This window comes from Pelodiscus sinensis, chromosome 1 (genome assembly GCF_052426305.1).
Source record: "Pelodiscus sinensis isolate ZL-2025 chromosome 1, ASM5242630v1, whole genome shotgun sequence".
Lineage (NCBI taxonomy): Eukaryota > Metazoa > Chordata > Testudines > Trionychidae > Pelodiscus > Pelodiscus sinensis.
This window is the reverse complement of record NC_143052.1, coordinates 60,919,479-60,933,873: the sequence shown is the minus strand read 5'-3', so window position 1 is coordinate 60,933,873 and position 14,395 is coordinate 60,919,479. Positions and strand designations below refer to the sequence as shown.

Below are 14,395 nucleotides of genomic sequence, written 5' to 3'. Positions count from 1 at the left end.
TAAAGATTTAAATTGAATTTACTGTATACTTTTCCAGCTACTAGCATTAGTTAACAGAGCTTTTAAAAATGATGCAACCAGGATTTCTCCCCTCCCTAATTTTGGAGAGGTATTCATATCCTTCCTATCTAGAGTGTCACAGTGAAACTGACGTGACATATTGAAATTGCTGATGTGTAGAGGAAAGATAACCTACATTTGCTTTCCATGTCAATCAGCAAGAACAAAGCAAACATTCTCCATGGGAAAAAAAACAGTGCTTTCTTTGGTCACTTAATAATATGCTGTTTAGGGCTTGAAGTGGAAGACATTATAGTCAAATTACTAATTTTGTTTTATTTTTCTTCTATCAATAAAAAGTTAGAATTCTTTAGACATTACCAGGATAGAATTTAGAAAAGTCACTTGTAAACTGTGCAAGAAAGTATGGATTGTTTTCACAATTGTCCCATTTTAATCATTAATGTGACAACTCTTGTGGAGAAGAAATATTTGCATGAATAAAGATTACTCAGCTCAGTAAAGGTTCGAAGGACAGGACCACAGCATTTATTTTGTATTAGATGTCTTGTCCATTAGGCCAGAGAAGACTGTGTGGCCCCATCCTATTAGACTTCTTCAGAAATCACTGCAGTTAAACTTTATGAAAAAGCAAAACTTTTACCGTTCTCTCACCCCTTGTTTGTGTCCCCCATTTATTGCTTCTTGTTTTAGTTATGGTTCTTAGGGGTGAAAGTAACTTAAATTTCTTACAGATACTGTTGTATGCCTCTCCGCCCACCAGAAGGGCTCAGGGCAGGGGAATGGAGGGGGTGCAATATGCAATATAAGAAATGTAAGTGTGGGTTGGCGTGCTGGGGGCTCAAGGCAGGAGGTTGGGGTGGGTCTGGTGGGCTCACAAAGGGGTGGAGATGTGAGTGGGGGTGTAGGAGTCAGGGTTGGGGTGTGTTAAGAGGAGCTTAGGGCAGGTGTGTGAGGTATAGGAAGGATTGAAGGGGCAAGCATGCTCTTTAAGGAGAGCAGGGGGGGCTGAAGCCCTCCCCATTCTTACCGACACTGCTTGTTGTTTGCTCTTCCTCTTCCATCGCTGTCAGGGATACAGGGGACAGCACACAACATGAGTCGCTCACTCTTCTGCTCCCTGCCTGCGCCAGCCAGGATGGAGAGGAATGCAGGGATACTATGAGCTTTCCTCTCACTGCCTGACAGTGATGGAAGTGGAACAGTAAGCAACAAGCAGGATGCCTTGTGGCGGGGGAGCCTTGAGGTTGGGGCAGTCTCGGACCAGTGTGGTAGCGCACCTACAGCCAGTCCTTTGACCAGCCTGGCTGCCTGAGGGAGAGCCCCCAACGTGCTCCTGCAGCAGAGTGCCTCAGCTGGCCAGCTTCTTCTTGCTGGAGTAGCACACCAGGGCCCGCCACTCGACTTTCACCTCTGGCTCTGATTCTGCTATGAGCCTTCAAAAATGTATACACCTTAATAGGACTATTCACAGTGCATTAAGTTAAGCGTGCATGTAATTCCTTGCAGGATGGGTTTAAGATTGTTACATCTTGGAGACAAAATGGGGTCTTAGGATTTGAAAGTGTATTACTCTGTGTGTACAGCATGTAGCAGAATGGGGCTCACACTTGATTAGGATCTTTAGATGCTACTGTAGTGCAAAGTAATAAAAAGAATATTGAAGAGTGTATGGAGTTCAGCAGAGCCTCACTGTCATGCATAATTTTAGTGACTTGCATATAATATATTCATATTTGTTAACGCAAAGTGCTAATCTCATGCATAAAAAAAAATAAACAAATTTTGCCATCAAACAAGTGTGTGAAACCTATTGAAATCACATTAATCTGAGAGTTAATTCTAACACATGGGAATAAATATATTTTTAAGCTAAATAACTGGCTTTTATGTATGAGCCACAGTGCATAGCATATATAGATTAGAGAGCTTTTCTGTCTGAATTTAAAAGTATTCTTTAATATAATTCATTAGCGTTACTGGTAATACATTAAGTTTCAGAGTACAACTATTGTGTAAAATAGTCCTTTATATGATAACTGTAGACCATATAACTCCATGAAAACTACCATAAAGTGGTAGATTAACCACAGCACATACCTTTAGAGAGAAAATACATGATTATTTCTGTTTTCCAAGTTGCACTCTAAGGTTACACAATATCTTCTGAAACTCTTACGTGTAATTATTATTGGACTTCTTTGTATCTACACAAATACTGTCAGGCCTGATTCAGAAAACCTTACTCACATGTTTAGTCCCATTAATTTTAATAGAACAAGATGCATGAATAAGAATTGCTCATTTTAGTAAAGGCTGAAGAATTGAGTCCATAGGATATATTTTTGAAAAATGAATTTTTGTAGAATTCCAGAAAGGACATTGTTTCACAAGAAAGCAAGCAGCGCACTTTCAGATGAGTGCCGTGAGAGGAAGAAACAAACCAAAAATGTGACACTCGTAAACTACTATCTCACTCTGGAATGGTTCAATGGTTTAATGAGGTTAATTTGTGTTAGGTTGAGGGAAATTCTTTATCTGCTTCATAGAAGCTTTCATTTCACATGAGACTGACAGATATTGTACTTACTGCACTGGAACTTAATTATTTGATAGCACAAGGAACTGAAATCCCCACATTTCTTCTCTAGGACCATTCACAATGTACTTTAGATAGTAAGTAGAAACTAGAATTTAGTTTCCCTAGATTTTTAATGTGTTGGAGAGCCAGGAGAGCCTTTTCTGGGACGTTTTATTTTTCTACCTCCAAAAATGGAAACAGTTTTACGAAATAGTCTCTGCAATGCAATCATTAGCATTGGGTTATTTTTGCTCTAATCCATTCTTTACATATCACAACATCTTTTGAAATGCTTTTCCTTGCCATTCACAAATGTAAATGATCGTTTCATTTAATTAGATTACTTTGGCATAAAAGCTTTGGAAAATGCCCCATTTTCTCTCTAATGACTACAAAGTAAGAAATTAGCTATCTTGAAAAGTTTTTGTTTCAGCAAGTACTTTTTTCCCTCAAAGCATTGAACAATAACCGAAATTCACTAACTAGCTTGCATTTCAGAGGACTATTGAAGCATGGAGGTGATGGTTTATTTCTGCTTAGAAGGTGTATATGGAATTTCTAGAGAGCCAGTCAAGCTGCGTAACTCTACTAAATAAGAGAGCATAGAGGCAAACAAAATTTCAGAACCAATGAGACAAATCAGAATACAAACACGAACTGAAATCTAATAGAGAGAAAAATAAGCAGGAACAAATTCACAACTTGACACTAAATTTACTTTTCTTTATAGCTTCAGTGTCAGGTTTGTTATATGAATCTCATGTCAAGTTGGTGAAATAAATTTGTGTTAGTTTGGGTGTGGGTGTAAATTTGAAATGCTTAATTGCCTGTTATAATAAAAATTAATGTAACTTTTCAGAATAGGTTTGTGTGTCCACTCTATGATCATGCTGCATATTATATGTAAGAAACATAATGTATAAGTGATTTATTTTACTGTATACGCAAGTAAAGATGCTCTGTTCTCTATAAAACATATAAAAACTTAGTTGATAAAATATATGTAATTCTATTAATCAATTTGTTAACATGCAATGTTAACCCATATAAATGTTTGCAAAGCAATTAAAATAATTTTTACTGTGGTTACCCAATACTAATAGACCTAAAAATAAATATCATATAAAAAGTCTCAGGATATTGGGGTAACATGCTCCACTAACTTCCTAAAAAAGTTCAGCATCTCTCTTTCTCAGTTTTATCAACAATAGTTAAAGCTTTTAAAATATGGAAAAACATTTACTTGAGTTCAATTTTTTTGAATTTCTCACCTGATATGTCACTTTTCAGTGGAGCATAATCTGCATGACCATCGTTTGATCAGTCACATTGTGCTATATCATTTCAGCTGTAACTCTGTGCAACCTGATACTAACACTGAGATGTGTAGAGAGTGTTTAGAACTGTCACAAGCTGTTTCACTGTCTTTATTTTGGTGAAAAATATGTGATTACTTGAATATAATATTCTAAGCAGTAGCTTCCAATTTGGTAGCTAGGATCCGGGCTGCCCCTTTTTAGCTGTGCATGGGCATGGATAGCAATTAAGTGGTTGCAGTTGACAATAATTGTCCTTGCACTCTTGCAAGGAGAGGAATTGGCTTGTTACTGCTCTGTGTTCTCTCAGGGAGAAAGACTCTGAAAAGGGGTCAGTGAAGAGGCTTGGTTATGGCCCTGCTTCTGCTTCTCCTCACCACTGGTCCACAGAGTGGAGCTGGCTCAGAGGAGAGAATCTGTTCTATCTTAACAGGTAGTACAATCTCTTTAGTGTTCACCTTGGAGTCCCATGGTTCAGCAATGGCTTCAAGTTAAGGGCTAAGGCTTAAATTCATCTGGTTTTAAGAATATGGGCTGCTGGCTGGAAAGGGCAATTTGCTTTGGGACAGTGATAGATTCCTCACACATTGTAGCATGTAAATTAAAAACAAAGTCAAAATCTGCTTGTAAAAGGGCCCATTCCTACATGGCAAATCTCCCATTAGAGCCTCACCTTTTACATTTGCTTGCCAATTCAGGTAACCTTCTGCTGACGTTCCAACTTTTGTAATTTGCGTAGGAACGGGGTGGAGGGAGTCTTTATTCTTGATAACATTTGATAAAATATTTTGCACTTGCTACCTTTCCAGTGCCCCCTCTCTGGGTATGTCTACACTACCCCGCTAGTACGAACTAGCGGGGTAATGTAGGCATACCGCACTTGCAAATGAAGCCCGGGATTTGAATTTCCTGGGCTTCATTTGCATAAGCCGGGCGCTGCCATTTTTAAATCCCGGCTAGTTCGAACCCCGTGCCGTGCGGCTACACGCGGCACGGGGTTCGAACTAGCCGGGATTTAAAAATGGCGGCGCCCGGCTTATGCAAATGAAGCCCGGGAAATTCAAATCCCGGGCTTCATTTGCAAGTGCGGTATGCATACATAACCCTCCTAGTTCGAATTAGGAGGGTAGTGTAGACATACCCTCAGTGATGCAAAAATAACTACCCAAGGCTGAGCATTGTAGACCTGAGGAAAGGAAATTTTGCATAATACTTGCTAGTAGTCTCCCTAAGGTTATATCTCTCAATCTCATTTGGGTACAATACAGGTTCTATGTATAGACAGTGACTGTATTACTGTCCGTGATCTGCCCTGCACTTTCTAGCAGCCCCTGGTGCAGCTTGCTGTCTCTGTAAGTTTTGATTAAATGAAAATGATGCAATAACTAGTTACTATACCTTGAAGAATTAACCTCTCCTCCAGGCAGATCTTCTCATGAGACTGCTGTAGTCTCAGGGCTGCAGTAGCTCTTGTGACTGGTTAGCTGATCCTGAAGCAAAAGAAAATGGTTAATGTGTCTGAGTAGTCAGTGATTCACTGTCTCCCAAACCGGCTTTGCACTGTAAAGAAGAAAGCTCCATGACATGATGGGGGAATCATGGTCCCTTCATAGGGTCCCCAAATCCTGCCACATGTCCTTAATGGAACTGCATGCTGACTAATGAAAAAAAGCCACACAAACTACAAGTGGGACATTCCATGTGTCCTGAAGAAAGATGCTGGGACATCACATAAAAACCTGGAGAATCTATCTGAGGACAGGTGGTCATCTTATATATATATATATATATATATATATATATATATATATATATATATATATATATATATATATATATATACGTGTGTGTGTGTGTGTGTATATGCATTCCAAGTGTTATTTTAACATTGAGGAACTTTCTTTCCTGGGTGTCACACAAAGAAAAATATATTTTATTAGGTTTATACAGCAATGTGAGTACCTATGATATAATGGAAATAAACATATTTTTTCATGAAGCCTTTTTAGTACCTCTATGGGTTTGTTCCACTGAAATGGTACAATGTACATTCTTCTCTGCTTGCTCTTGCTCACCATACATTTTCTGCCTAAGACAATTATGCTATGTTGAGTAAAGAAATACACTTTGCAAAGTAGAGTTGGTATCGTTGTAATTCTAAAATTTGTGCTGTGCATATTCTTTTATAGAGCTAAATGTAATGTATTTCTCATTTTTAAAAAATCCCCAAAAAACCTGTACCATCCTACCTAGCCATGTTATCACCATCTTCACCTTCTTTTTGTTTGCACAGCTCACCATGTTAAAACTGGAACCTGTGAGGTGGTGGCTCTCCACAGATGTTGTAATAAGAACAAGATAGAAGAAAGGTCACAGACAGTCAAGTGCTCCTGCTTTCCTGGGCAGGTAGCAGGTACCACCCGAGCAGCTCCTTCTTGTGTTGATGGTGCGATGACTTCTCTTACTTCATTTTGTCTTCTTTTTGCTACTGAGTCATTGTATTTTTGCTAGTGAGTTTTGTAATGCTTAGTGTCAAAATTGGAAATCTTTCTTCTAAACCTAGCAGTGTTTACAAGTGTAATAAAGGATGCTGAGATTTGATGGGCATCTCCAAGATGAGTAGGGGAGAGGAGGATATGAAAAATGAATTATTCACTCTTACATTATGGAAACACAAAGGATGTGTCTAGACTACAGGGTTTTGTTTTTTTTTAAAAAGTGGCCTTTTTTGGAAAAAACTTCACCTGCGTCTAGACTGCTGTCTCATTTTTTCAAAATTAAATCGAAAGAACGCGGCAGTTTTTTCGACCACGGAAAACCTCATTTTACGAGGAATAACACCTTTTTTCGAAAGTGCTCTTTCAAAAAAAGGCACTATATAATGCAAACTGTGCTTTTTCAAAAGAGAGCATCCAGACTGCCTAGGTGCTCTCTTTCAAAAAAGCGTCTCTCTTTTTCGAAAGTACTGGTTGTAGTCTAGATGCTCTTTTTCAAAAGAGGCTTTTTCAAAAGTATCTCTTGAAAGATGCTTGCAGTCTAGGCGTAGCCTCAGTGAAATCATTGGATGACAGTGAAATAGACCTCTTGAGAAGCAAAATGTGATTTAAATAATAAAATGATCTTAGTGTTATATCAAGTTGATTTAATTAAAAGAGTTTATGCATAAGCTCCACCAGCATATTATTTTAATATGCTGCAGTCTCATACTTTATTAATCTGTTACTTTGCCACAAAGCAAGCAAAACCAAATAAGCAGAGCATAATTTGACTCAATTTTACACTTTTTAGACCAACATTATTCGAGCAATATTAATATTATATTCAACAAAAGTGGCATTAGCGTATATGTTTTATTTGGGAAAATATTGGCTCATTTTGCATGACTCTGTCTAGTTTAAGCTTTACATGAACTATTTACTATTAATATTTTGCTGTCATAGAAACAGTAAGTATATCATCTTCAGCGAATACATTTCATCATACACAGGAATTTACAGAACTTCAAAAACAATACATTAACTCAATAGATGAGATTGTGCCACACTTAGAAATCTTCACTTGGAAAGAAGAATTGTTGATTGAAAAGGATTATTGTGAAATTTGTTTTCGAAGCAAGACAAATGTAAAAAAAAAAGTAGCAATAGTAATAATATTAATTAAAAAGAGATGCTGGTGCCAAATTCATAGTGTCCTTGACAAATAATCTTATTTATTTTGAAAGATTCTGATTTTCAATGTAGCAGTTGGTCAATATATTTTTTACTAAAAGTTTGTGGAGAATAAAATCGATGCTGCCATGTAATGGGGATGTAAAGTGACCATTTACTGAATATGTAAATGTGTTTGTTCTTCTCTCTCATAGCTTCAATAGTGGAACAGAAATGGTGGTGTCACATGCAACCATGTCTTGAAGGGGAGGAATGTAAAGTTCTTCCAGATCGGAAAGGATGGAGCTGTTCCTCTGGGAATAAAGTGAAAACAACTAGGGTAGGTATAGTATCATCATCACTTGTTGTCAACTAAAAACTAAAGCATAGGCCCTAAATAAATACTTGGAAGGAAAGAACCAAGAAGAATAATGAGGTGTGGGTTGGCAGTTATATTGAGGTTGCTTTCCTGACCCTGTACACTTCCTTCAGAATACTTCGCAGTTGATTGATCATAGTGCACATTACTCCTGCCATTTTCAGGGCTGATTAACGCAGAGAATAGAATCAACCACCTTTTCAGCTGCTACTACTAATAATTTATTTTTTAAAAATGTGATCAGTTTATCCTTCTATAACTGGCTGCAAAAAGCCAGCGCACCCTGCTAATCTTGTAAAGTTCCAATATCATGAGATATTGGTATAAAAGGTATAAAACAAATACACCTTTGTCAATTACTTGAAATTATATTTCTACACAGAAACTATTGAATATGGTAAGCATTTGCTGTGTCATCACAGAATAATCTTCTGGTTATTTATGTCTCGTAAAACTGAATTATAACAAAATTTTGACTGGTGCAATATGTTTCTTTTAAAATATGACACTTTTCATATTATTTGCTCAAAATTGCATTAGAAGAAATCCATCTAATATTTGTTAAATGTGATGCACTGAAAACAAAGTAAACCTGGTGTTATCTGTGCTTTCTAATTGCTAAAACAGGAAAAATTATAACAAATTAACTAAGATAATGCTAAGCATTAAATACTCAGATTTCTGGAACCCACAGCTTTAAGTCCCTGCAGGTTCAATTAAACTTTTAATCTTTGTGAGGCAAACTAAGGATCCATCCTTCAAAGTTTGCTATCTGTGCTCTGAAGGGTTAATCCTACATCTCTCTCTCTCTCTCTTTCTCTCTCTCTTTATATATATATATATATATATATATATATATATACACACACACACACACACACACACATATATATATATATATATATATATATATATATATATATATATATATATATATAATAAATGAATTTGAAACTTTGGTACCCTTGATTTTTAAGAAACCCTGGAATACCTACACTGCTATTAGGAGGATGAATGCCGTCCTTGTCTTAAGGAAGTATCTTGTTATCAAAAGCGAGTGCTGATCCCTAATGTTTGGAGGCTGCAGTGGATTTGGAGCTCTTTTCTATCCTAAAAGGTTCGAAGTGAAAGAAAAAGTTGCAAAGTGTTTGAAGCCAGTTGAGAGTCAGAGAAAAATAATAACAGAGCCCAGCAAAGATTCCGTATTAAGAGAGCAAGTATAATGAGCTTTTTTTGTCGAATGAAGCAGCCCATATACAATGGTCATGTATAATGTAAAACCCACTGAAGCCAAAGGGAGTTAGCAAGTTGTGTGATTTAAACACACAGCAGCATCTGTGAAAGCCTTGCTAAAAGCAATGTAACATATTAGGTCTCAATTCACCTCTAAGCACTGGGTCAAATTTTCCTCTTCAATAATACATGTGAAAATAGCAGTTAGATCATAGCCTCATAAACACTTGCAGTGCAATCCTCCTCTAAAAAGGTATCTGATTTCAAAACAGCACCTGGATTTCCAGACCCCAGGATGGCAGTAATGGACTATTAAGTTAGGGAAGGGAGCTGGCTTCTGGAGCAAGAGTTTTTTTTCATGCCCAGTTCTGGTAACATATAGTGTCACCCTCTGATGGCTGTGGTATTAGTCACTAATGAAAGAGTGAGGGTTAATAATGCAAGAATACTTATTGATTTGTCTAAAATGTGACCTGGCTGAAGTGTTGTATGCTTTTCAGAGACATCTAAGAAGAATATGCATGAATAATTGTATTTATAAATTAAAATCCTAGGATATTCAGGGCAGATACTATTTACATCAAGAATGCAGAAATAGACATTATGGATTGCATTACAATGGATTCCCAGACCTTACAATGTTAGGATACAGCTAACAGAGTAGAGGTCTAATGAGTTAAAAAGGATTAATCATAGAGAAGCAATATCTCTGGAGAAGAAGAGTTTGGGGTCTGATTAACATGTTTTAGTCTGTTGGAGATTGTATTTGGAAGGGTGCCTCTGTATTCAGAGTGGTTTTAGGAGACTATTGCTAATCTAGCTAAAATGGTGATTTATTTTTAGGGAGAGATCTTGGAGTATATGCCTGCTAGGGCTTTGCACTGGAACTGGAGAGGGTGTTTAAAAATAGATTATTAAAGCTATGAAATAAAGATAGTGCTGAGATTTTCCAGAGACAACATAGGGTCCAGGATGCAGTTCTAGCAAAATGTTAAGATGGAGTTGGTTGTTGCTTTTTTACATGAAGTTTTCATTTTTACTTTAACTTTTCCCCCCTTATTTATTGTCAAAAAATAAAATATTTTTTCAGAACAGTAAACATTTGGATTTAATTTTGAAATAATTTGTTTATAATTTTTGGTCTCACTCTTTTTCTCAAATTTTATATTTTTTCAGATAGGAAAAAAAAACAAGAAAAGCAACACCTCCTTTTACCTATTAATGTTTAATAATTTTTTTTCCCCATGAACTTTTCATTGAGGGAAAAAGAGAGGGAAGTGGAGAAAAATGGGAGGATTAGAATTTCCCTTCTGGCTGGAAAACCAAAAAAATGTATTTGAATTGTTTTTTTCCTTGAAAAAAATTCATTTTCAATTAATCTACTTTTCCAAGACACAAACTGTAGTTGAAAAACAAAATCTTTGACTAGCTCTAGTGAAGAATTTAATCTGCCAAAGAAAATCAGCCAAAGGCAAGATTGCTTTCTTACAGTTGGTGAGAGTCTTTGAAATGATTCTGAGTGCTTGGATCTCAGAAAGAGAAGGTCTCTAAGAAGAACCAGGGGACTTCAAGTGTTCATCAGACTTACAAAGACTTTGACAGGAGAGTCTCATCAAATATGTGCACAGAGGCAGGACTGCTGGAAGAGTCATTGTAGGATAAACTAAGTTAGCCCGAGGCATACATAATATGGTATAATTATGTTAGAGTGAGTTTGCTTCCTTTATCATTAAGGACAAGCTTGTGTTACTATTATTTCCTGTGTTTTCTGGCGTCTCATGTTGTTCTTTATTTTATTTTGTAAGTAGCATTTGGATCCTTCCCCCATCTCTTTTCCTTTTCCTTAGATTTTGTTCTGAGGCCATGTCTACACTATGAAACTATTTTGAAATTACTAAATTCTACTTAAGAACTCTAGATTTAACAAATTCGAACTAGTGTGTACACACTATGGGGAAACATCAAAATTAGTCTGATGCAGGCTCTGTTAATGTGGATGTACTACCTTGGACTGGGGAGCTCTGTGAGGCTTCCTGGAGGTCAATAAATTCAAATTAGTGGCACTGGAGCATCTACACTACCATTATTTCAAAATCACTATTTTGGAATTAGTGTTACTCATTGTGAAAAGCAGGAGTATGGAGTTGAATTCTGCAGCCCCTTATTTTGAAATAACAGGTTTGGTAGTGTAGCTGCACCTCTTGTAAATTCAAACATGGGGGAGTTATTTCAGAATAAGATCCTAGTGTAAACCAGGGCTGAGTGTATATAATTCCTCATTTATTTCATCCAATTCTTGTGACCTATTCCATTTGGCTAGAAGTGAGTAAAATATTTTTGAACAATAAGGGAGATCAAAATGTTTCCATCCTGCCTTAAACAAACTGAAAAAAATAGGTGTTGGTATCATAAGTACTTTTCTAAGGAAGTGCATTGCTAAGGATGGATTCTACTACAAAGAGAATGTCTCTGACAGATTAAGGTTATTAATTTTCAACACGCTGCAAAGATGTACCTAAATTTAAAAGGGGAATAAGGAGTGCACATATGCATGCTGGCACACAGTTGCACAGAGAATAAGATGTACATACCATATCTTTATTTTGGTGCACAGCTGCAGATATTTTTATTAAATCTAGGTCAAAATGAAAACTATGGATTGGAACACCCAGAACATCAGAGGAATTTGAATTCTGAACTCATATATCAATGGGCTGTATCAGAAATGTTGTACTATATGACGTTCCCGATTTCTATCTGAGTGCAGATTACAGACTTGCACTGTGCTGTGGCTATTTGATGTGTGCATTTTTCATCATGCCAAAGTAGGTGAAGAACGTGAAGAAATTCAAAAAAGTTACATATTAGAATTCACGCTGAAAACTTTCACCACAAAAAGATTCTGGCAGTGAGTTGTCATGCTGGGGTCCTTTGCAATAAAGCTGTGAAGACATTCTGGCTCAGCTGGAGCAAAGGTGAAAGTAAGCTGGTGCTCCCCAGTGTGCTCTTCTGGCAAGAAGGAGCCAACTGGGGCACCTAGCTGCAGAAGGTGGTGCGACGTGCTCCCAGCTGGACTCCTGGGATTTCCTGCAGGCTGCCATGCTAAGCAGTAGGCAGGAAGGTTAAGGGGGCCAGTTGGGGGTGTGCTCCCCTACTGGTTGGGGACTGCCCTCAGGTTCAAGCCTCCCCCGCCCATGGCACCATTCAGGGAGAGCAGGGGGAGATGAAGCCCTCCTACCCCTCCGAGATTCATGTGGGAATGCTGCTAGCTGTTCCTCTTTCTGTTAGAAAGTGAGAGGAAAACACACAGTGTGTATGCATTCCTCTCCCTCCCGACTGGGGAAGGTTGGGGACACAGAAGTGAATGACCCAAGTTGTGAACTTTCCTCTCACTCCCTCAGAGTGATGAAGGGGAATAGCAAGCATCCCCCTGGTACGAATTTTGAGGGCGGGTCTTCAGCCCCCATGCCTTCCTTAAATAGTGCCCTTGCCTGCCTGCACTCCCCCATCCACACATACACCAGCCACCTGCCCTGCACCCTCCCCACCCCATACCTGTCTCCTGTATTCCCCCCCCCCACACACCCAAACCTCTTCCCTGAGCCCCTCTTCACGTACCCAAACTCTGACTCTTGCCTCACTCCAGCACCCAGCCTTCTACCTGAGCCCCTGGTCAAACCCCCAACTCGGATTCTTGCACTCCTCATAACCAGCTCCGAGACGTCCCCATGGCTCTGCCCAGACTCCTGCATCCTCTCATCCCCAACCATGCCTAAAGCTCCTCACACCCACCACAACCCCTTGTCCTGAGCCTCTCACACTTCACCCCACACTCAAATTTATTAGAAGTTCTGTCATATCACAACCCCCCTCCTGCCTCCTGTCTTGAGCCCCCTCTGTTACTGGGGGATTACAATACACCAGCACCTGTTAAAAGTTTAAGTTACTTCCACCCCTGACCTGGAGACTAGGTTCTGATACCCAGTGAGGGTGGAGAGTCTCAGAGTCTGGGTTCCAACCTAAGTTCTAACATCTGCACTGCTATTTTTAGTCCCATAGATTGAGCCAGAGTTACTTGCCATGGGCTCTGAGACTTGCTGCCAAAGCTTTTTTTTTTTCTGTGTTGAAGTGCCCATAGAGTGTAAAGTCAAAAGGGACAGTTCAACCATCTAGTCTGACTTGTATATCACATGCTCAGCACATGCACACAAACAAACCCAACAACTAAAATTAGATCTCAGTATTAGAGCCCACAAGAGACTGTACACTTATTGTGCCATTGGCAGGGAATAAGAGGGAACAGATGCACCAGTTGAGTCCCCTGCAATTAACTGAGATGTATCCAGTTAATCACAGCTTTCCCTCCACAGAGGAAGGCAAAAACACCCTAACATCAGTGCTGATCTGCCATTGGGGAAAATTCCTTCCCACCACATATATGATGATCGGTTGAACCAGCTATACACCTAGGAATGAATTATCTGTAGTAACTCCAGAATCTGTCAATCTAGTATCCCATCTCCAGCCGTTGGGCTATTAGCAGTCAGAGTGCCATATGCCACTGTTTATGCCTGTCCATAAACTTATCAAGATTAGACTTGAAACAAGTTCGGTTTTTTTTGCTCCCACTGCTCCCCTTGGAAAGCTATTCCAGAGCTTCACTCCTTTGATGGTTAAAAACCATCACCTAATTTCAATCCTAAACTTGTTGATGGTCAGTTTATATCCATTTATTCTCAACACTTAAATAACTCCTCTTCCTGCTTGGTATTTATCCGTCTGATGTATTTATAGAGAGTATCTCCCCTCAGCCTTCTTTTGGTTAGGCTAAAGCAAGACAAGCATCTTGATCTCTTCTTGTAAGGTAGTTTTCTGTTCTTCTAACAATCCTACTAGCCCGTCACTGCAGCTTGAATTCATTTTTCTTAAACATGGGAGACCAGAACTGCACACAGTATACCAGATGTGGTCTCTCCAGTGCTTTGTTTAATGGTTCTTAGAAATCCAGAACTGGAAGGGACCTCAAGAGGTCATCAAGTCCATCCCCTGCCCTCACAGTAGGACCAAATATCATCTAGATCATTCCTGACAGGTTCTTATGTAACCTGCTCTTAAATATCTCCAGTGAGGTAGATATCACCTCCCTAGTCAATTTATTCCTGTGTTTAACCACCCTAACAGGAAGTTTTTCCTAATGTCCAACCTAAACCTGCCTTGC

The 14,395-nt window shown here is 38.6% G+C and overlaps 1 protein-coding gene across 4 annotated transcripts in view; it reads left to right on the top strand.

Annotated features, from left to right (window-relative positions):
* TAFA2 (TAFA chemokine like family member 2) overlaps positions 1-14,395 on the top strand; it is a 285,517-nt gene that overhangs the window by 241,534 nt on the left and 29,588 nt on the right. For all 4 annotated transcript variants that reach the window (XR_012904382.2, XR_012904380.2, XR_012904378.2 and 1 more), the window contains exons 3-4: positions 6,212-6,364; positions 7,781-7,905. Coding sequence is in view for 1 of the 4 variants with exons in the window: in XM_075930749.2 (XP_075786864.2) it covers positions 6,212-6,364; positions 7,781-7,905 (278 nt within the window). In the remaining 3 variants the exon portion in view is untranslated. The remainder of the gene's footprint in view (positions 1-6,211; positions 6,365-7,780; positions 7,906-14,395) is intronic.